The 22,415-nt window shown below is 40.7% G+C and overlaps 1 protein-coding gene across 1 annotated transcript; it reads right to left on the bottom strand.

The window, feature by feature from the left end:
• Nucleotides 1-1,191: 1,191 nt before the first annotated feature.
• CFI (complement factor I) lies at nucleotides 1,192-22,379 on the bottom strand. Its single transcript, XM_083571378.1, has 15 exons — nucleotides 21,787-22,379; nucleotides 20,252-21,564; nucleotides 19,835-20,087; nucleotides 18,732-18,882; nucleotides 15,752-15,921; nucleotides 12,458-12,568; nucleotides 9,544-9,654; nucleotides 8,068-8,103; nucleotides 7,158-7,187; nucleotides 6,918-6,953; nucleotides 5,648-5,751; nucleotides 4,614-4,720; nucleotides 3,570-3,850; nucleotides 2,808-2,909; nucleotides 1,192-1,939 (listed from the first exon to the last, which is right to left on the bottom strand). Exons 2-15 carry the CDS (start codon nucleotides 20,312-20,314, stop codon nucleotides 1,722-1,724), a joined length of 1,773 nt encoding a protein of 590 aa, XP_083427504.1. The 5' UTR covers nucleotides 20,315-21,564; nucleotides 21,787-22,379; the 3' UTR covers nucleotides 1,192-1,721.
• Nucleotides 22,380-22,415: the final 36 nt, after the last annotated feature.

The following is a 22,415-nucleotide window of genomic DNA, read 5'->3' as shown; positions in this document are numbered from 1 at the left end:
GCTGCGAGAGCGCGCGCACGAGCTGCCACATCTCCGTCTCTCCCTTTTCCCCCTCAGGGGCGTGTTGTGAGGAGACGGGTGGCAGTGGGCGGGCAGGCAGCCCCTCTCTTGCGAGACTTCCGCTGTGCTGCCGGGCGAAGCCGGAGGCGGCGGCGGCTGAGGAGGCGGCCTGAGGGAAGAGGAAGAGAGAGGGGATGGGGAGGGACGCAGAAGGGCGGTGCTTCAGCGGCTGCCATGGCGCCGCAACCGCCTCATGCCGGGCTCACGGGCGGCGTGGGCAAGACTCTCCCTCCCTCCCTCCCTCCCTCTCTCTTGGGCGGGGAAGGGCCAATGGAACTCCTCGCGCCAGGACAACGGCAGCCCCGACGTGCTGCTTAGCATACCCTCCAACCAGTGCAGCATCTTAATGTAGTGATTTCCCCCTCTGCATCCCTTTCATAACTCTTTCATAACTGCAAAACAGCATGGCTCCATCAGTGCTGGATTTATGTATAAGCTAAGCAAAATCCCTTATTTTGGCTGCTGATCCCTTATTTTCGAGGCTGCTGGTCCCTTATTTTCAAATCTGTAAGTTGACAGCTATGATATAAATTCAACTGCAGTTCACTGTGGTCCATTCACCTCTAGTGGCCTCAGCTGCTTTAGCTAGCTATATTAAAGGCTTGAATCATGTTCTGCATTTGCTGGCTTCTGAAGGTTAGAATAATGATAATCTAGTTGAGGAACATTCCCCAGAGCCTTCCTGCTCATTGGAGGAGTCTGAAGTCTACTCCTCTGAGTCTGGGTGGTGACAACAGTGTTGTTGTTTTGATACCACCCTTCCATCTGAGGATCACAGGGCAGTTTACAGTACTTCCCTGGGTTTTATCAGGTTGGGTGCAGGATCCAAGTATAGGTCCTCCCCTTAAACCAGGCTCTGATTTTTCTTCTGAGCTACTGCTGCATAACTAAATCCCTGAAGTTTATTGGCCCAAGGCCATGCCATTCTCCATGCATTTTTTGAACAATAGGGAAAATAGCACCTAAACAGGACTTCAGAGTTTTAAGGATTCTGCAACTGTTTGAAATGTTTGAAAATAGTCTGTACAGTAAGATACCTGAATATTCTCTGTCCATAGCTATTGTGCCATCTTGTGTACGGTGGAGCCTGCTTAGCAAATCTCAATACAAAACCCACAATAAAAACAAACATTTCCTTGGTGGTATACATCACTTTTATTTGAATATACAATGAGTACAAAAGAAATGCAGTAACTGTTTAAAGAAGCACACATACTTTAAAATTTATTAAATGCAAAATTTCACAACTCATAACTGATGATCTTTCGCAGCATAATCCAGCCAGAGCTGAGCACTTCTAACTTTCACAGATGAGAGATGGGAAATCAGTAGCCTTCCACATGTTAATGGACTACAAATCCTATCAGTCCTGGCTGCTGGCCATGCTGGCTGGGGCTAATGGGAACTGGAGCCTGAAACATCTGGAGGGCCAAAGGTTCCTTCCCCATCCCTGCCACAGTTTTCAGCAAGCTTAAAGCTACAACTGCACACATATTTACTTGGGAGTAAGTTACATCTTCTGAGTAAACTTGATCATGCCATACATTTCTCTCATTGAAACCACTAGGACAATGCTTCACTTTGGCTGGATTGAGCCACAAGTTCTGCAGCCTATCTATAGTTATTGCCAAGGCAGAAAGAGGTAATATTTACATTCCAAATCACCAGTTATATCGCGAAATGAGATTCAGTCCAGTGTGACGGCCAATCCAACTGAAATAATGTGCCACTTTTGTATAAACCCCAGGGTGTCCTTTTTCGCCACAATTTTCACCCCAGCTCACAACACCCCAAACATACCCCACATTATTAGAGTCAAAACAAACTAAGGGTCCTCCTGAGTCACCTTTACAGGAATCCACAGAGCCATCATGCGTTCCTGAAAAGAGAAAAACAAAGTAAGTTGTTACAGATGCCCTCACCCACAACAAAGACAATTATGGGTGCACGTTCATTCCCAAAGTATTCTATTGATACTGGATACAGTCAAAATAGAGTAGAAAGCCCAAAGTGTGTGTATGACTATGGCTTTGTGGTGTTGTTTTTTTTATCTTGTCTATAGCTCAGGCATTTGTTTTTTGCCCATTTGGGACAATTAATCAATTCCCCCATATCCAGAGCCTGAGTTCATTGAGCCTGATCCTTGTCAAAGACTGACATAATTATTCAGTGAACTGGTGTTATTCTGGATAATATCTTTAAATGCTGGTGATTTAGGGAGCAATCCAAACTCCTACTAGTCCAGTGGAGTCACATGGAGCAATGGGGCCATGGCTGCATCCATAGCCCTGCCATGCATGACAACCAAGGCAGAAGGGAGCAGGCAGATCAACATTCCCTCCTGTTAACTTCTTAGAAGAAGAAGAAGAAGAAGAAGAAGAAGAAGAAGAAGAGGAGGAGGAGGAGTTTGGATTTGATGTCCCACTTTATCACTACCCGAAGGAGTCTTAAAGCGGCTAACATTCTCCTTTCCCTTCCTCCCCCACAACAAACACTCTGTGAGGTGAGTGGGGCTGAGAGACTTCAGAGAAGTGTGACTAGCCCAAGGTCACCCAGCAGCTGCATGTGGAGAAGCAGGGAATCGAACCCGGTTCACCAGATTACGAGTCTAATACTCATGTGGGGAGCTATATGTGTGTTTGTTTTGTCTCAGGCACTGATATGTGTTGACCCGTCTCTGCTTACTTAATACTGTCTCATGAGTTTGCATCCAGATGGGTGTCAAAAAAGATACAGTTCATATTCACCTGCACATTCCATGCCTTCAAAGTACCGGTTCCCATAGATTTCAGAGCAGTTTTCCATTAGATAAATGTAGCCCCACTTAAGGCCAAATTGCCTTGAAAACTCTAAAGAAGAAATAAATAACAGTTGGTGTTTCATTTTACCATTTATTAATTGTTCACAATTCAGTACTTTCATTCTCCGTCCATAAACTTATCCCATTTCAAGCGTGGTCAGGTTAATCTGATTTTTTAAGTATCTGATGAGACTCTTATGCAGTGCAGGACAAAACAACTTGCATTTTTTTTTAAAAAAGTGAAAAATTTCACATAAATTTTAAAAAGTGAAAAAATTCACATAAATTTCATTCAAGTCACTGAATGAAGGAGTTGTGAAGACTTGGCCAATATGGACTGCTGAACCAGTTAGCAACAGGTATCTCTAAAGAGCTCACGCTGTGCTAGCTGAAACTTGAAGAGACTCCCAAATCCATCTGCGGATTTCACCCATGAGAATTTCACAGGTGTTTTCTTTCCCCTTTGATAATGTTGGAATGCAATTTCTTATGCCTTGATGGAGGATGGGGGGCGGGGAGAAGAAGGGGAGACAAGTTCAGCAGTATACTAGCTGAGACCAATAGGAAATGCTAGTGAAACAGCTTTTAATGAGCTGTTATAAAGAAGAGTTGAAAGGAAGTGCTTTTGTAGCTTAGCAAAGTTTGAGGCCGGAAGAGATGAGGAAATTGTAACCATAATTTAAACAAGTAATTAGCCTATTCCATTTACCTTCATTTAGTCCCCAGCCAGACACTTTGCACTGGTGGCCACCTTTGAACATGTATTTTGACCAAGGGACACAGACTGGTGCAGAGTCCACAGGGTAACATGTTGGGCTGTTCACGTCCTTGGGTTTCATCTCCATCAAAGCGATGTCATTTTCATATGTTTTGGTGTTGTACTTCTCGTGAACTATTACTTTAACTACTTGAAATGCTTCTATTATACCTTCCTGTACTACTGTGTTCAGCATTCCAGTCCACACCTGATAAGTATGTGCACGGTTCTCTCTGCAAAGAAGAAATGTGTTTCAAAGAGTACAAGCAGAAACACAAACTTTGGATTATGAAAAATTTCCCAGCTAATTAATCAAGTAGTCAAATGGATTACATACACAAGCGCCCACTTTTAGCAATAGGCTCCTGCACAGCTTTCTGTGCCTTTATGAAATCCATTAGATGAGAAAAGCTGATTTGCATCTGAGATACAGCAAAAATAGCTGAGGCCTGGCTACATGTTTATTTATTTATTTATTATTGCATTCATTTTAAGATTTGTTTTTTTAAAACCACTTAATTATTTGCATTTCTTTAAAAAAAAATCCACAGAAAATGGGACAATCAAACAATTAAAAAATCACAATAAAACCAAAATGCCAGCTGGAACAAGAAAGTCTTCAGTCATGAACCTGAGGTTCAACAGAGAGTGTGTCTCTCTAATTTCAGTTGCGAGGGAGTTCAACAGTCTTGAGCTCACTCTGCTGAATGTACAGCTTCTACTAGTTATGAGCTGTGTGTCTGAGCCATGGGGGACTACCAACAGAGATTCCCCCAAAGATCTCAAAGAATTTCGGGAGGGAAATATTTTTTTTTATTTACATGATTGTCCCTCCTGCGCCCCCCCCGGCTACACCTATGTCAATTAAGTCAATATAGAACTGCTAGATGGTTGTAACATAGGTGGAGCCGCAGACGTCCAAGACCCTAAAAGTTCATTTTGTTCTGTCTCTTGCTGCAAGGCAGTTCCCACTTGAGAGTTGCCAAATCCACTTACCTAACACAGTGTGCAGCCGTCAAAACCCAACAGCCCCCAATATAAACGCCACCGCAGTTCACTGCTGTCCGCTCATCTTTAATGGCCACTTGCCAAGGAAATTCATCCTGCAAATACATGAGGCATGATGTTACACTTTTCTAGACCAGTTCTACTACGTACCAATATTACCTGTATCTATCTATGTTTGTGGTCTCCAGATGGAACTAGAAGTAGGAGCAAAAATCAACGTTGGTTGACAAAGTAGATATTTATTTCAGAACCTACTGTTTCTACTCTACTTTCTTCAGGAAAAGTCAGAGAAACAAAGGTTCAGCATTTTGATGTGCTGCTGCTTCTTTTCCTGTTGGATAAAGAAATAGCTCTTTTGTCTATTCCACTTTTTTGGTTCGTACTTCTAGTTGGATTTTTAAAAACAATATTTGATGTACTAAAATGTCCTATAGCAAAAAAATCCACGATAGGCCCTTAACTGGAGTGTTTCACTTATTTCAACTGTACTGCCGATTCAGATTCCCTAGCTTATGATTGGAGGGAGGGAAGGTTGAGAAGTAGGAAAGGGGAGAAAATATATTGCTGTGCAATATTTTAAAAGACTGAAAATTAACTCTTCGATTTCCTACTTTATACTCAAAAAGCTTATGCTTCACCATAGATTTCTAGATTGTTTTATCCATTGTTACCGTTCCTGCAGGTCTAAAAAATGCATTAAAAACACAGACTTGACATTACTTAACAGACTCAACATTACAGTGGTACCTCGGGTTAAGTACTTAATTCATTCCGGAGGTCTGTTCTTAACCTGAAACTGTTCTTAACCTGAAGCACCACTTTAGCTAATGGGGCCTCCTGCTGCTGCCGCACCGCCAGAGCACGATTTCTGTCCTCATCCTGAAGCAAAGTTCTTAACCTGAGGTACTATTTCTGGGTTAGCGGAGTCTGTAACCTGAAGCGTATGTAACCTGAAGCGTATGTAACCCGAGGTACCACTGTATAGTGCCTGTATTGTTAGCTACGCCTGATTTTCCTTTTACCTTTCCTGCAGTGAATCCACCTACAATTCGCTTCCGTCGAGTAGCCGTGTGGTTTGCAATGCCGCACTGTAATTGGGGTAACAATGTTTTGATCTTTCTTCTTTCTTTTAACAAAAGAGATAAGCAGTGTCATGTGGTTTGATTTTTATGACTTCTTTGGGCATTTAGATTACATACGTGCATTGATGATAATTGAACGAAGGAGAGTCGGGTGCACTGGCAAACCGCACCTCCTTCGGAACATCACATCCCCTGTTCTTCCAGTCCTTCACAAGATGGATTGTGAACTTCTGAACTGGGGAGCTGCCCCTTCTCGTGGAGGCCGCCTGTGCAATCTAGAACCCCCACATATTAGGGATAATTGCTTGCAAAAAATGCACATTTTAGAGGAGGTGCACCCAAAAATGTGTATAATTTTTTATACCTACTTTTCCTTTGTTTAAAAAAATTGCAAACAAATGCAGAAATTGGGTGTACTGAAGATTGGAAAAATGAGAAACCAAAACTGGCAGATTCACCTAAGCCTACATAAAAATTCTCTTTAAGCATATATCCTCTAATATCTTGGGGACCAGAACCAGGATGCTCTTTTTTTGGTCTCATGAGACCAAAAACCAAGCGGCTTTCATTCCGGCTCTCTGGCACAAGTCTACTGACTCTCACCAGAGTGCCAAACCAAAGAATGGGACATTCCAGGATCTAATCAGAAGTCGGGATTGGCTGTTGTAATTCCGGGATATCCTACTTAAATCAGGACTGTTGAGTGAATGTAAGCAACTTTTTAAAAGGTTTCCATTCAGGGAGTTGATGCGTGGCACTTTCCTGAGAAAAGAATCAAGACTCAGGGGTTTCAAGGCCAGCTCTTTCGTTTGATTGTTGTTTTCAAAGGTGGAAAGGGGGTTGTTAAGCAACATACTCCTGTGTACCTTTGAAAGCTTCATCCTCTGTTCATATATTCATGTGCTTTACACAGCTGTTCATGTGAGCATCTTCCAGTACATTTCTGACAGCGCACTGTCAAAAGTGCCCCAGAAGAGGCGATAAACCAGCATGGTGAAAATCATTGGAAGCTCAGCAAGAAGCATGATTTGACACAAGCAGCTTCTCCATGAAGTAGTTTCCCATTTTCAAGAGCGATTAGTGAATGCATGTAATAAGTTCCATTGAGCAAAGCAGACTTCACTTATGATTAAGCATGCATAGGACTCGACTGCTGAATCAGTCCAAGCAATTGTCATATTGTCTATTGATGATGATATAGTGTATTTACCTTCATCCATAGACTGTTCAGCGACTTCTGTTCCTTCTGAAATAAAATAACTACTTTAAATTATTGTAACTGAAAACCTAGTTTCAGATCCCTAAACCTATGAACATTTTGAACTGATCCCCGCAGCTGAGCCTTCACAGCTCTTTGATCTATACAGCAATTGCAAGTGAAAATGTTTATTTTCATGCTGCAAAGAACTTAGTGATGTCCATGAAATAATATCAAAACTCAAAATGTTACCTCTTGCATTTTGTTGAGCTCTTCTATTGCCTATTAAAAACATACACACATATTATATATAAGTAGGGTGTACACAGGGAAAAAAACATACACCAATGCACACTATGCTATGAATTTGCTGTATATTGGGGTTTGAGAATCTAGATGTTGGACGTCCAATAACGCCTGCATCAGACTTGACCATTGGCTATGCTAGTATAACCTTCCAGGTTTAGCCTTGCAGGGGTGAAGTTCTCGAAGAGTTCTTGAAGAGAGCTGGGAAGCCAAATAAGATTATAGGGTAGATCACCCTGTACAACTTAAATTGCATTTTCTTATATGCATGAGTAATTAGCATGGGGTTGCAGAGTCCGTTCTCGTAGAGCTGCAATTTGTAAGTTGCCAATTGCCGTTGTCCTCTCATTGTGGGACTAAAGCTGATTGCAGAGAGCAACTCGGAAGCCTTCTGCACCTTGGTAGACAAGAGCAGCCTCTACCAACCTTGGATTTCCAGATGTTGTTAAACTATAACTCTCATCAGCCCCAGCTAGCATGGCCTAATGGTCAAGGATGATGAGCACTGTAGTACAGCAACATTTGAGGACCCAAGTTTGAGAATAGACAGAGGAACATTTAAATGGGCTGATCACAAAATTTGCAAGCAATAATATATACATTTTCTCTTCTGACTCAGAGAGACCATTGGTTGCATTGTTCTTTTTTCAAATACTATAGTTTCAAATAGTGCGTTTATTTATTTGTGGGGAAACTGTTGTATTGCTCTGTATAACTGTGGTTCCATGAATGGGCTGTTTTTTTTCTGGGCTATTGCTGCCCAATAAGCTGAATTATAAAGAACAGGTCACTCCTGAGAGAACCCTGGGAGAAACATAAGAAGAGAGTTATAAAATAATATATATATAATAATTACCCGTGTTTTCATTTTCTTCAGCTCTTTTTTTATCACCTATTTAAAACATGCACATATACATAAAATAAGAAAGGTGAGCACAGAAAAAAACCAATCCACCAACAAGCAATGAATTAGACTGGCTTCCATTATATTAAGGGTCTATAGTCCTGCAGATGTTGTTAAACTCCACCTCTAAATTGGAAGGATTGTAGGGAGTGGCTCAAAACTACATATGAACCTTGCTCAGTAATACGGATGACTAAGGGCCAAAGTAGACATTGGGAATCCCTATTAGCTTTCCTCCTAGGGCTAATAGCAGTTGTGCTGATGGGGTGATTTCTTTCTCTTTGTGCTTCACTTGCTATTAATTTTTCTAGCATCATGTTTAATATGGACCTAGGCTCCATTCACTCCTTTTGCTCTGCAGGGTGAAGTGACTAGACAAGCATGATATGTAGACCAGAAACATGCTCACTTTTTGATGAATTTTAAATGAAATTGTTAATAGTTGGATGGATAGTGCTGCATTGCAGTGATCATATAACTTCTATTGTGTTTTATATAGATATATACACACTTTTCTACCATGATACCCAAGGTGGTTTACATTTTTAAAAAATGTGATTAAATTATGATTCATTACGATTATCACATTATTATGATTATGTCCTATTGCTGTGGACTGCTTTGTGCACAAATCTATTTGTGGAAAATGCAGAATATTGAACGGGGATGATTGCCTTTGTTGAGAAAATGCATAGATATGCTTGCAAACTGCTTCTGCTTCTACTATGAGAATGAGAAGGGTTTGGTTTTCAATTACCGTAGTACAAATCAACCTGCGATATCCACCTGGGAAGGTGACATGTGTTTTTAGCTTACTGTTAATTTTAATTATATTTTGAACTTTTAAAAATAGCTGTTTTCAGCTGCCTTTTATTGACAATACCGCCATTTATGTTTCGTTTCGTTTTTGTAAATTGTTTAGGGGTTCTTTTTACAATAGAGAGGTATATATTTTTGTTAAATAAACAGAAAGCATTGCCTTTATGAGCCCCATTGAAATGAATGATGCTCATTTTCTTGAGCTGTTTTCTGTTTTTTTAGCTACAACAACCTCTTTGGATGGGGCAGGCTGTACAAATAAGATGAACAAAAACGCAGCTGCAAATTATATATCAGTAAGTGGAGCACAAACTTCAAATCAAGTAAGCTACTAGGTTACAGAAAGCATCCCTCCCCCCTTTCAAGCTGCATTGTTGTACTGTGAGTTGTGCGGGAGCACTCCGTTTAGGTTTTGATATTGCTCGTCTGTTAATGAGGGACAAGTGGACATGAAGGATGGGCTGTGCAATGGTCTCAGATATCACCACAATTTGAGCTAGCTAGAATGTTCTAAGCTTATCCAAACCCATTACATGGTATGTGTGTGGGGGGGGGTGTGGGATTATTGTCCGAATGCAGCCACAAATAAATAGAAAGGTATACTCTTACACTGTGAGCGAGTCTCATCTTCTCCTGTTAAACAGTCCACTTCGTTGTTACAGACGTATTTTCTTGGAATACACACATCTGAATGACAGTGGAAGCTTTTCCCCCTACATGCTATCGGAAAGAGATCAGTCAGAATATAAAACACAAAATGGTACATCAATAGCACAGTGGTTTAAGGCCTAAGCACAAAGAATTGTAGAGTTGGAAGGGACCTTGTTTTTTTTTTTTAATGAATATTTATTAGATTTTCCAATTTTATATAAAATTTATTTATATAAAATTTACAAAAAAAAGAGAAAAAGAAAAATATTAAAAACAATTCAGTTTCAATAACAGTTTTTCAATCACATATTTCTTTGACTTCCTCATACCTCCCCTTCTTGTTCTCTAGTTCACCTTATTAATTCAGCAGATCCTAATCTCTTAAATTTCCTTTTAAAATAAAACCTTATTTTCCATTCAGCTTTTTTAAAATTTAATAACATAAACCATTATAATCCCCATTATCTTTATCATAACAGCTAGTCCCCACCAAAGTTCAAACCAACATCTTTTCAAAATTCATTAATTTTATAATATTTCTGTAAATAATCCTTAAATTTCTTCCAATCTTCTTCTGCTGACTTTTCTCCCTGGTCGCGGATTCTGCCGATCATTTCTGCCAGTCCCATACAGTCAATCAACTTCATCTGCCATTCTTCCAGAGTGGGTAGATCCTGAGTCTTCCAGTGCTTTGCTATAAGTATTCTTGCTGCCGTTGTAGCGTACATAAAGAAAATTCTGTCTTTCTTTGGCACCAAATGGCCGACTATGCCCAAGAGAAAAGCCTCTGGTTTTTTCAGGAAGGTATACTTAAGTATCTTTTTCATTTCATTATAAATCATTTCCCAGAAGGCCTTAATCTTTGGGCACGTCCACCATAGGTGAAAAAATGTACCTTCAACTTCCTTACATTTCCAGCATTTATTATTGGGCAAGTGATATATTTTTGCGAGCTTGACTGGGGTTATGTACCACCTGTATATCATTTTCATAATATTCTCTCTTAAGGCATTACATGCCGTGAATTTCATACCTGTGGTCCATAACTGTTCCCAATCAGCAAACATGATGTTATGTCCAAGATCTTGTGCCCATTTAATCATAGCTGACTTAACCGTTTCATCCTGTGTATTCCATTTCAGCAGCAAGTTATACATTTTTGACATGATTTTAGTTTTAGGTTCTAGCACTTCTGTTTCTAATTTAGATTTTTCCACCTGGAAGCCAATTTTCCTGTCCAAATTGTATGCCTCCCTTATCTGAAAATAATGTAACCAGTCTCGGACTTTGTTTTTTAATTTCTCAAAACTCTGCAATTTCAGTCTATCTCCTTCTTGCTCCAAAATTTCCCAATATTTTGGCCAACTGGCCTCCATATTGAGTTTTTTCTGAGCTTTCGCTTCCATTGGTGACAACCACCTTGGGGTTTTGTTTTCCAGTAAATCCTTATATCTGGTCCAAACATTAAACAAAGATCTCCTAACCATGTGATTCTTAAACGCTTTATGAGCTTTAACCTTGTCATACCACAAATATGCATGCCATCCAAAAACATTGTTAAAACCTTCTAAATCCAAAATGTCTGTGTTTTCAAGAAGCAGCCAGTCTTTCAACCAGCAGAATGCTGCTGACTCATAATAGAGTCTGAAGTCTGGCAGGGCGAAGCCACCCCTTTCTTTTGCATCAGTTAAAATCTTATATTTTATCCTAGGCTTCTTGCCCTGCCAGACAAATTTAGAAATATATTTCTGCCACTTCTTAAAACATTCCATCTTGTCCACAATTTGTAGTGTTTGAAACAAAAACAACATTTTAGGCAATACATTCATCTTTATAGCTGCTATTCAACCCATCAAGGAAAGCTTCAAATTTGACCATATTTCGAGATCTTTTTTCACTTCTAACCAGCATTTCTCATAATTATTTTTGAATAAGTTCCCATTTTTAGATGTCATGTTAATCCCCAGATATTTCACCTTCCTCACCACTGATAAACCTGTTTCATTCTGAAATTTCTCTTTTTCAAACAATGTCATATTTTTCTCTAAAACCTTAGTTTTGGTCTTATTCAGTTTAAATCCTGCCACCTGACCAAATTCTTGAATTAATTCTAAAACTCTTTTAGTACTAGATTCTGGCTCCTGTAACGTCAAAACTATGTCATCTGCAAATGGACATATCAAGTTTCACAGCATCACAATGATATTTATTTCCTGCCTTTTTCTGTGACAGGACTCAAGGAAGCTTACATATAAGAATAAGAACCTGTCACACCATAGGGAAAAAACAATAATTAAATAGCAATTGAACACTGATATTACATACGAGGGCCATCGAATAACCCAACCCCCTGAAATGCAGGAATCTTTTTGCACAACCCTGAGATTAAGAGTCTCATGCTCTACCGATTGAACTATTCAGTTATTTTTAAAAATTCAGCAATGTAACTTTGAAATATTCCAGCTTTTCTGCTCCTTTGTGTGTATAAAGTTGAATGCTATTCTCTCCTTTTGGGGAGCAATGAAAACACCCCCACCCCATATGTTCATAGTACTGTTTTTACTTCTGATCCATTGATTTACTTCTGATCCATTGATTTTGATTGGTGAAGCTTTAGTTTGCTTTGTTATAAGCCACCTTGGGGAATTTTGAGTTAAAGTTGGTATATAAATCTAACTGACACCTAACATGACTGAAGAAATATGACTTGAAACTTTTAACCTTTTGCTCTTAAGCAGAGTTTAGAGCAATGATGTTTACAAGCATTTGTTTGACAAACATATAGCTTTAAAGCATCTTTCAGAACCATTTGTGTGTATATGACTGATAATACACACACACAAAAAGAATGATTACATAGTATAGAGCATACCTTTGCAACATACTTCATCACTTAAGTCTCCACAGTCATTGACGCCATTGCATGTCTTAAAGAGAGGGATGCATTTTCTATTGACACAACGGAATTCTTTTGGCAAACATTCTGTCAAGTGGGATGAGAAAGAAATAATGTTTTGATTAGATATTCTACAGCAGAAAAGGAAATACTGTATAGAAATCCATAGGATTGTTTGCTGGGATGGGTGCACAGCAGCTGAAGGCATGAAACTATTGTGTTCAGCATAATTATCTGCCTCTGGTTTAATTATTAAGAGCATTTCTATGTTTCCTTTCCATCAGTGACAAATCCGAGACAGCAAACAAAAAGATGAATTCAGCATAGCATTCACAAGGATTTAAAAAACAAAAAAGAGATTTAAAACTGTATGTTGTGGGGAGGGGAACAGGATCATAGCTGTCAACACTTCCCTTTTTTAAAGGTAAATTCCCTTATTCCAAATAGGATTTCCCTTTAAAAAGGGGAAAAGTTGACAGCTATGAACAGGATCTGGCTGGCCCTGGGGGACGGGGTTCACTTCGAAAATTGAGTGGGACCTGTCACCTGACTTTATTCATGATGATTATTATTTAGTCACTTTCCTTGCAACAGTGACCCAAAGCAACTAACATTAAAACTAGCTAAAACAAACACGACCATTAAGAACCTAAAAACACAGCAGCATGTCTTCAGGTAACGCAACTGACTGTGCACACTGACTGCATTGTCTCAAAGAATCCACAGTGTAGGGGCCGATAGGGGCGCATTGGAAGATGGCCGACAATAACATCTCTCCGGCTCACACGAGGTAATTAAGTGGCTGATATGGGAGTATGCAGCCTCCCTTGTTGCCCCAAGGATATGGGAAACACTCCCTTGCCTGCTGTGGCCATAAATCACCCCCGGATTCGAAAGAAGGGGGTGAGGGCAATAGGCACAAAGCCCTTGTGTGGGTCCGGCTCTCCCGGACGCTGTCTCTGATCGCGCACTAGTTGCAGCAACTCAAAATAAACAATGAGAGAGAGAAGCAAATGCACATATTTCAAGTGAAGAACGGGAGTGAAGACTGCTAATTGAAGTGACCTCTGTGAAAGTAGAGCGACGGGTTGGATTTAACAGGAATATATCTGAAGAAGATACATCAAAGGTTCGGTATGTCAGAGCGGGACTGGATGGGGGGGGGGGGACTTTTTTCTTTTCTTCTATGTGATTAACCAATAACCCCTCCCCAAGAAAGAACCGTCGCATAACTGACCTAAGCAGGATGATTAAAAACTGTGTGGAAATGAATTATTAACCAAAAGTTTGGCTTATGGAGATCGAGAAAAGAACAAAGGCTCTTGGAATGACGCAGTAATAAAAAGGGAGTCGCCATCTTGGCAGGTTCTGTCGAAAGATTGATGATCGGGAGGAGGAAGCTATGGACTGGCAGAACCTCCTCAGAGGACTGAGAAAGGGAGTGACAGATCTGTGAAGATTAACGAGCAAAAACCCACAAAGGATTACAATTTGTTTCAACCCGCTTGTGGAGACTATCAGAGGTCACAAAGAGAAAGGAAAAATATATGAAAATAACAAGAAGAGATGTGGAAAATAACAAGAAAGGATTGGATAGAATGGTGAACACTATTTGGACAGATTTGTGGACATTAAAGCAGCAGCAACAACAAGAAGATTGGATCCCTTTCAGAACTTGAAATATGGGTACCCCCAACAAAAAATTTAAAATTCGGCTTTGTAATTTGGAATTTATGTGATTTGATTTGATTGGTCTGTTAATAAAAATTATTTTAAAAAAAAGAATCCACAGTGTAGTTTGACTAAATATGCAGCAACAGCAGCAGTAATTAAGAGGCAACCTTTCTATCATATTGACTGAGTGACTGCATTTATACAATGCCTTTCTGCCAAGGCTCCCAAGCTGGTTTACCTTTTTTAAAAAAGTAGAGCATGAGACTACTTCAGGGTTGCAGGTTCAAGCCCCACATTGCGCAAAAGATTTTTGCATTGCAGGGGGCTGGACTAGATGACCCTTGTGGTCCCTTCCAACTCTATGGTTCTAAGATTCTATTCTATGAAATGGTGTAAGACATAAAGCAAAAGTGTCCTGCCATGCCAAAAGTCTCTTCTGGGCCTGATGGCATAGGATTCCTAGCCTGGGCTTTGTTGCCTCAGGGTGTTAGAATTCCTGCTCCATGATTGCAGTCATGGGATTTTTGTCTATCACATGACGGTATACGTTTTGACTCCACAAAGTGGGAAGTGACGGAGACAGGATGTTTGTGTTACTATGGTCCGTGAAGTGGGACTATTGTCCTTTGTTCTTTTTCTCTTGGCTGTCTGATGCTGGAGAGAGAGGGAGCCATGTTGCAGTGCTCTGTGTGTGTTTATATGTAAATAAAGTAGATTAGCCAAAATGCTGAGTTACTGAAGAGAAGAATTTTGGATTTGATATCCCGCTTTATCACTACTGGAAGGAGTATCAAAGCGGCTAACATTCTCCTTTCCCTTCCTCCCCCACAACAAACACTCTGTGAGGTGAGTGGGGCTGAGAGACTTCAGAGAAGTGAGACTGGCCCAAGGTCACCCAGCAGCTGCATGTAGAGGAGCAGAGACGTGAACCCGGTTCACCAGATTACGAATCTACCGCTCTTAACCACTACACCACACTGGCTGTCTGAGGTCTGTCACGCACATGATGTGCAAACTCTGCGGATCCCTAAGTGTGCCGGTGTCGGTTGGCATCGGTCGCTGTGATGTTCGTACTGAAGAAAGCTTATGAAGCTCCCGAACGATCGACCAGGTGGGAGAAAACATGCCAGTCAGGCATGTGTCTCTGCCAGGGTCCTACTTGAGTGTAGGCTGAACTCCTGACACAGGGTACCCTAGTTTTTCTTAAGCCACCCCAGGGAAAGTGAGAGAGGGACTGCACCAACAGATCATTTAAAGCCATATACTAATACTGTGATGAACTCAGGTGCTGAGTTACAACAGCTATGTAGCCACAAGAGAGGTATCAACATGCTGAAACCCTGTGATATGTTCAGTGACCACAGAATGCTGAGTTATTTGTTGCAAGGGGAGTTAATGCCAGTGAAATGGTGAGGAGAGGAGAAATGGAATGGAATGGAGTCTCTTGTAAGTGTAGCATGTCTAGCACACTGAACAGGAATATTTCATATTGCAGTGTTTTGTTCTTGGTCCCACTTGTCATCTCTACCATCTAATTATCAAGCTAGAAATGGCTTACTACAGACAATCCCCCCCAATAAAACTTATTTTACCAACCTCTGTGTGTTGTATGACACGCCACTTTTGCCACTTTCTCATTAGTTTTATTCACTCTAGTTAAAGTACATTCTGCTAGGCTGGTCTCTGTTCCTCTGCATCTTGCCTTAAGGCACTCCATTGAATCAGAGTCTTCTTCTGGGTCAACAGTGTCTGTACGATCAGCCCCTCTGAGCAATGCAAGAAAGAAGAAGAGAAGTAATCATTGGTCCTGGACCACACATATTACTCATACAGGACTTACCCGATGGGAAATAGGAAAAAAAACATATTTGCAACAGTCTTTAAACCAGCCCACCTTGTGTGCCAGGAGCCAAAACAACTCCAGAAAGGGAAGAGTAGAGATATAAAATGAAGTCATGGGAAAAAACAGAACTTTGGGGAGAAATTGGAAAAGATTCAATCTCCCCCCCTCCTTTAGAAATTGAAAGTCCCTTTGTTACTTTTGGAATATAAAATGCATTCTTTATAACTTGGTTTGCTATAAAATTATCATGTTTTATATATTAAAAGTGTGTGTGTGTTACAAATAGAGCTGTTGAACTGTAAGGAACCTAGCATCTCTTTGGTTTTGCCAGTTTATGGGGAGCAGCCCAAAACACTGCAAGACGGAAAAGACAACAGCAGGCTAGATGGGCAAATAATATGACCTTCTATAAGGTTCAGTAGTGCTCTGTGGACTCAAGAAAGGTCTTCCCAAGTGCTGCTACTTCAAAGAAGAAGAAGAAGAGTTTGGATTTGATATCCCACTTTATCACTACCCAAAGGAGTCTCAAAGCGGCTAACATTCTCCTTTCCCTTCCTCCCCCACAACAAACACTCTGTGCGGTGAGTGGGGCTGAGAGACTTCAGAGAAGTGTGACTAGCCCAAGATCACCCAGCAGCTGCATGTGGAGGAGCGGAGACGCGAACCCGGTTCACCAGATTATGAGTCCACCACTCTTAACCACTACACCACCACTACTTCAAACTGCATACTCTTGAGTACCTCCTGGGGGAAAAAGCACTGGCTGTATGAACTATGGCCCTGACCTCATAATCCACAGATGGGAATTAGGACCCTCTCATGTGTTGCTGGACTCCAGCTCCCATCAACTTAAAACCACCATGCCCAGTGGTCAGGGAACCATGACCCAGGGCTCTGCCTCCCCATCCTCAGGGAAAATTGTTACGAATTCAGAGCTGGGAGAAGTATGTGCCCTCTGAGCCCACCTTGGGCATCCCTATCTCCTTGAGAATTCCAGCACCAGAGGAGCACCTGATGCCATCTTGAAGAAGCCACATTACTCTCTTCAGACTCTAGCTGAGAATGCAAAACAGAACCATAGCCAAAGTAAACTAAGTAAACAGCCAGGGCCCCTTTAAGAGAAAGGGCTCCATTAATCAGGGCTGAAAGAAGCTGCCATCCTATTTAACAAACATAGCCACAACGTAACTTGCTGTTTTTAACTATATTAATTCTTTATACATCATATAAACATAACTCTTTTCATATTATCTAATTGAGTAGAAGCAATTAAGGACCAACATTTAGAACAGGAAATACAAATGGATCAGTGCTTATATGCGTAATGTCCAAATAGAAGCTTTTGTGTTCCACGTATGTACAAATGAATCAGTTTTTTAAAACATAATGTCCAAATAAAAGCTTTCTGTGTTCCACGTATGTCTTAGCGAATACAAGTGTCAAATGTAACAACTTTAAGGAGCAGTACTTGCAAAAGATGAACTTTTCTTTGTAATGTTCCATATCTGCCTTTGCAAAGTATGGTTGTTGTATGCAGCTGCTGTATGCAGGTATCAGAAAAGGGTACAAAAGATCTTAACATGTGCATTTGCAAAATATAGTTGTTGTATGCCGGTGTCAGACGAAAGAACTTAAACGTGACAAGGATTTGCGGAATAATACCTTGTTTCACCCTGCCGGGCATACTCATATTTTGTGTATCAGAGACATGGAACAAGTGACATGCCGGATACCGCATATGTAACTATCGGTTTGACAGTGTTGTGTAAGCCATCCTATTTAAGGCTTGGTCTGGATTTGCTCATTGCTGGAGCAACATCCAGCCTGCACTGGCTGACATCCCAGCTAGGTGCTGCTTGGAGCTATCCCCCTTGGCTGTTTGTTTTTTGGCCTTTGCTTTGCTAAACCTTCCTTATCTGGACTTACTGGCATTGCTTGACCTGACTTTGCTTCCAGGATTTGGAAGTGGTGCTAGCAGCTAGCAATACACTACCTGGTGTCTCTGGGCTCTTTACTCAGCACATGCTAAAATCCTCCCTTGCACCCAGCTGAGACCCTTGCATGAGAAAGAACACAGGCATGATGGGACTTGGAGTCCAACAACACCTGCAGGGCCACAGATTCCCCATCCCAGCTCAAATCCATCATAAAGATAGATCCCACTACAGTGGTACCTCGGGTTACATACGCTTCAGGTTACAGACTCTGCTAACCCAGAAATAGTGCTTCAGGTTAAGAACTTTGCTTCAGGGTAAGAACAGAAATCGGGCTCCGGCGGCGCGACAGCAGCAGGATGCCCCATTAGCTAAAGTGGTGCTTCAGGTTAAGAACAGTTTCAGGTTAAGAACGGACCTCCGGAATGAATTACCGTATTTTTTGCTCTATAAGACTCACTTTTTCCCTCCTAAAAAGTAAGGGGAAATGTGTGTGCGTCTTATGGAGCGAATGCAGGCTGTGCGGCTATCCCAGAAGCCAGAACAGCAAGAGGGATTGCTGCTTTCACTGCGCAGCGATCCCTCTTGCTGTTCTGGCTTCTGAGATACAGAATATTTTTTTTCTTGTTTTCCTCTTCCAAAAACTAGGTGCGTCTTGTTGTCTGGTGCGTCTTATAGAGCAAAAAATACGGTAAGTACTTAACCTGAGGTACCACTGTAATGTAGAGTTTTTCTTAAGATTTATTTAAGTAACATTTTATACATATAAGCAGCTCTCCATTCCACCCCAGAATCTTACTCTGGAAAACCAAGATGTCTGCAGGCCACATTTGCTTCATTCATACCCCAAGAAGATCCACACACAGGTGTCTTTGGGGATTGATTCACTTCAACTTGGATAATTCCTGCTGATGTTGCATTTTCAGGCTTCAACGAAACTTGAAAAGTCTCTAGAAAGCAAAGCAAAATCTGCTAATGTTTAGGTCTGTAAGGTTTACAAAAGACAGCAATGTGGACAAAACTCACTTTGTTGTATGCAAGGCACCATGTGTATAGTTCAGTTGGCATTGTTTGTCTGAAGGGTGGAGTTAAAATAAGTGAAAGGATAAATTAACCTTGAATGGGAAGGCGGGTACTGTATTATTTAATCAAATGGCACATTCTTTGTCAATTTGGTTCCTCTCTGGGATGCCAGATTTGAATTTCTACAACAATTCACACAAATGCATACCAGGAAATGGCTGGATGTTTTATATAGAAACAAAAAGCTCAGGGTTTTTTCCCCATTTACAGGGCGTGTTTATTTTAAAGAGCCTGGAATGTCACTAAGCCAGTCTTTGAGCAGTGGACTCTGAGCGGAAAGCAAGCGAGACTCTCTGCTGCTTTTTGTGCATATGACTAGTAAATGCAGTGGAGGGAGAGTGATAAGGCATGATAGAAAATACTCTGTGCTTTTGGAATGACAATGTGCAACATTTTACAGGTAGGCCTAGAGTGTCAAGAGCTGTTATACGAGTCTAGGATTGTTCTGCCTGTGTATTTGACTGCATATACATAATGCACATTTAAATTATTATATTAAAATTACTCATTGTTTTTCTTTTTTACAAAAATAACTCAAAAGACACTTAACAACAGTAAATAACAATGGGCTATCCCTGGGGTGGGTAGTAGTGGGTTAATGTGGTGGTGGTGGTTTGGTGGAAATCAAGTGCTCCAACTTTTGCAAGTGGAAGCACTATGTGCTAAGGCAAAGCCACAGTTGGATACCACCAAAACTGTGTAAGTATAACAGAATTACAGGCAGACATCAATGTCGGCACATGTCTGCACCCCACCCTTAAAGCTTGGTCTTTATCAGGATCAACAATCAATTCAGAAGAAGAAAATGAAACATATTACCTTGAGAGCTACATCTTCCTCTGTTCATAAATCTGCTCTTTTTACGTTGACATTCCAAGCTCTTTAGCTGGCAGTAATTTAAAGTCCTCTTCTCAGTAGAACAAACCAAGGTTCCGTTTTTGGGGCATTGGTAAGGTAGCTTACAGAAACAGGAGCCATCCACACACCTCTGCCATGGCTGGCAAAACACTTTCTCGCAAGAATTCTGAGTGTAGCCATTGTTTACACATTCTTCTATCAGATATGTATTGTCCTAAAAAACAAATACTATTCAGCAACAGAAGTTGATTTGTTATTTTCACACTTCCTTCAGATGCATGCTAAGTACATTAAAAAATAAAATAAACACAAGCCTTAAAGTATTACCAATAAAACATGTTTCTTACAATGCCAACCATTAAAAAAAAAAATCCTTACCTTTTGTTGAAAAATTCCAAGTGGTAAGCATGAAATAAACACGAGAGCGGATAATGATTTCATGGTGAAGAGTTTCTGTCCGTATTTAGAATATTTTGTTTCCCTAAAATTTCCCGTCTCAGATTTTTGCTCTGTGTTTAATTTTTAACCATTAGCAAATATTTAAAAAGATGGTTCTGAAATAACTACGAGAGCATCCATGTGCATGGATGGTTCTCAGCTCTTAGACAAGATCCTGCTTAAACCTCAGTTCAATGTTCACTGCAAGAACGATAAGAGAAGCAAACAGGTAAAAAGACTGGTAGATCCCTGAAGGAATGTGCTCTCCTGTGCATAACTCTCACACAACTTTCTTAATACTTTCACTTATTTATGTAGCTGCTTTATAGTTGCCTGCTTCTCTGGAACAAAAGATAATGGATGATTTGCATATTTAACTGACAGGAGACTAAGATTTCAAGGTTGTGTTTGGCCAGTTACTCAATGCCTTGGCAAACGGATGAAAAAAGTATTTGTGCACTAAGCTCTGGGAGTGCCAGTTTCTGGGAATGGCTAATCAACTAGCCCTTAAAAATCAACAAATAGTGGGGCTGTACAGTTCAAAAATCCTTCTATTTAATAATAGCAAGGGAAGAAGGTTTGTGTTTTAGTTTTTCTTCTTAGGAACATACCGTACTCAGTCCATTGGTCCATCTGCCTGTAGCGGCAACCTCTTCACACAAGCCTTCCCACCAGGGGCCACCTCCAACTTTAAGTTACAGCACACAGTTCCTGCCCCATCCCTTCATCTGTACTGATACTTGGGGGACCACACCATAAAACAGTTGTAGGGGGAGTAGAACAACAAATGTTCTTTGTCAGGGCTTTTTTTCAGCTGGAACTCACCAGAACTGAGTTCCTGCACCTGAGGGTGGGCACCATTGCCATTTTAAGAGAACAAGGTTCATGGTGAGTTCCGGCACATTAAGACATACAAGAAAATGGCTTATGTCCAGGAATTTTGTCATGGGTTTAGGGACCCTGGAGGTCTGCATGTCTACATTCTGTAACTTCTCTTGGTGTACGCCAATAGTTATTTGGAAAGAACAGTTCTGTTTTGGCCATGCCTGCTTAGAAATAAGCACCACTCAGTTCAATAGGGATTAATCTCAAATCAGTGTGCAGAAGACTTTGGGCTTTGTGTGATTAAAATACACATATTTCTTTCACTTTAAAAACACAGTAGCTGATTTCTCAGTAATTCTTATCACTGATGATTAGGAAACAAGGAAGTAAACAGAAAATTAGCCCTGCAGGTATTTCCCGCACTTTGCCTGATTTAGTAATGTATGCGACGTATAAAAACTTTTCTGTTGTTTCCGTCCAACAAATTCCCAGTAATCAAATGCAGTGTCAAGGAAGCTTCTTAATAACTAGCATTCAAAACGCTAGTTTGGAAACAATTCTTGCATGTAAAATTCAAAATAAAGTGAATAAGCATGTTTAGATATTTCCATAAGAATGCCCACAGCTACAATAGACATTTTTATTCTTACTGTTATAATAATTTGATTTATTATATGATACATAAGGAAACACCAAAAGATTGAGGGAAAATTCTATCAAAAAATTGTTTTTCCCTGGAACCTGATTCATCAGATGTTTTGGACTACGACTCCTATCAGCCCCAACCGGCTCTGATCAAGGATACAGACATACATTTTGTCCGCAGCAGTTGACAAAAAAGTTCACATTGGAAGTTTCGCGTCCCACCGTTGTAGCAACACAAACGTATTGCGACAACAGCTTCCATCAGGTGCATGCAAACAACACAGTAATGTGGAAACAAGCGAATTACGAAAACAGACACGGCGTTCATTTTTTCCGCAATATGATTTATTACAAGGTGCGGCTTCTGCTGCCGCCGGTGACGTCCGAACTGTGCAAAATACTGCAAATTTTATAAAATACTGCAATTTTCTCTCTGTGTGTGTGTTTCTGCTGCACACGAACACACACTCCGTGAGATAATCCGTAAGGTAATAATATTCCACGACACAACCTGCGCCTTGCGGAGCTCCGGGCGCCCGTCAATTCGCCTGCCTCGCTTCGCCTAGGGGCTCGTCGTTCCTCGGAGAAACAAAGCGTCTCTATGGTTGGCTACGCGTCGTAAAACGGAAGCGCG

Source organism: Podarcis filfolensis (genome assembly GCF_964270895.1).
Source record: "Podarcis filfolensis genome assembly, chromosome: 9".
In the NCBI taxonomy this organism is placed as follows: domain Eukaryota; kingdom Metazoa; phylum Chordata; class Lepidosauria; order Squamata; family Lacertidae; genus Podarcis; species Podarcis filfolensis.
This window is presented reverse-complemented; position numbering and strand designations above follow the sequence as displayed.

Bases quoted from the DNA above. Each gene is read 5' to 3' on its own strand.
- CFI (XM_083571378.1), bottom strand. From the start codon at position 20,314: ATGAAATCATTATCCGCTCTCGTGTTTATTTCATGCTTACCACTTGGA. The intron at 15,922-18,731 runs GTAAGATTCTGG...TGCATTGCTCAG, and splicing joins AGACATCTTGGTTTTCCAGA to AGGGGCTGATCGTACAGACA. The intron at 6,954-7,157 runs GTAACATTTTGA...ATTTTATTTCAG, and splicing joins AGCTCAACAAAATGCAAGAG to AAGGAACAGAAGTCGCTGAA.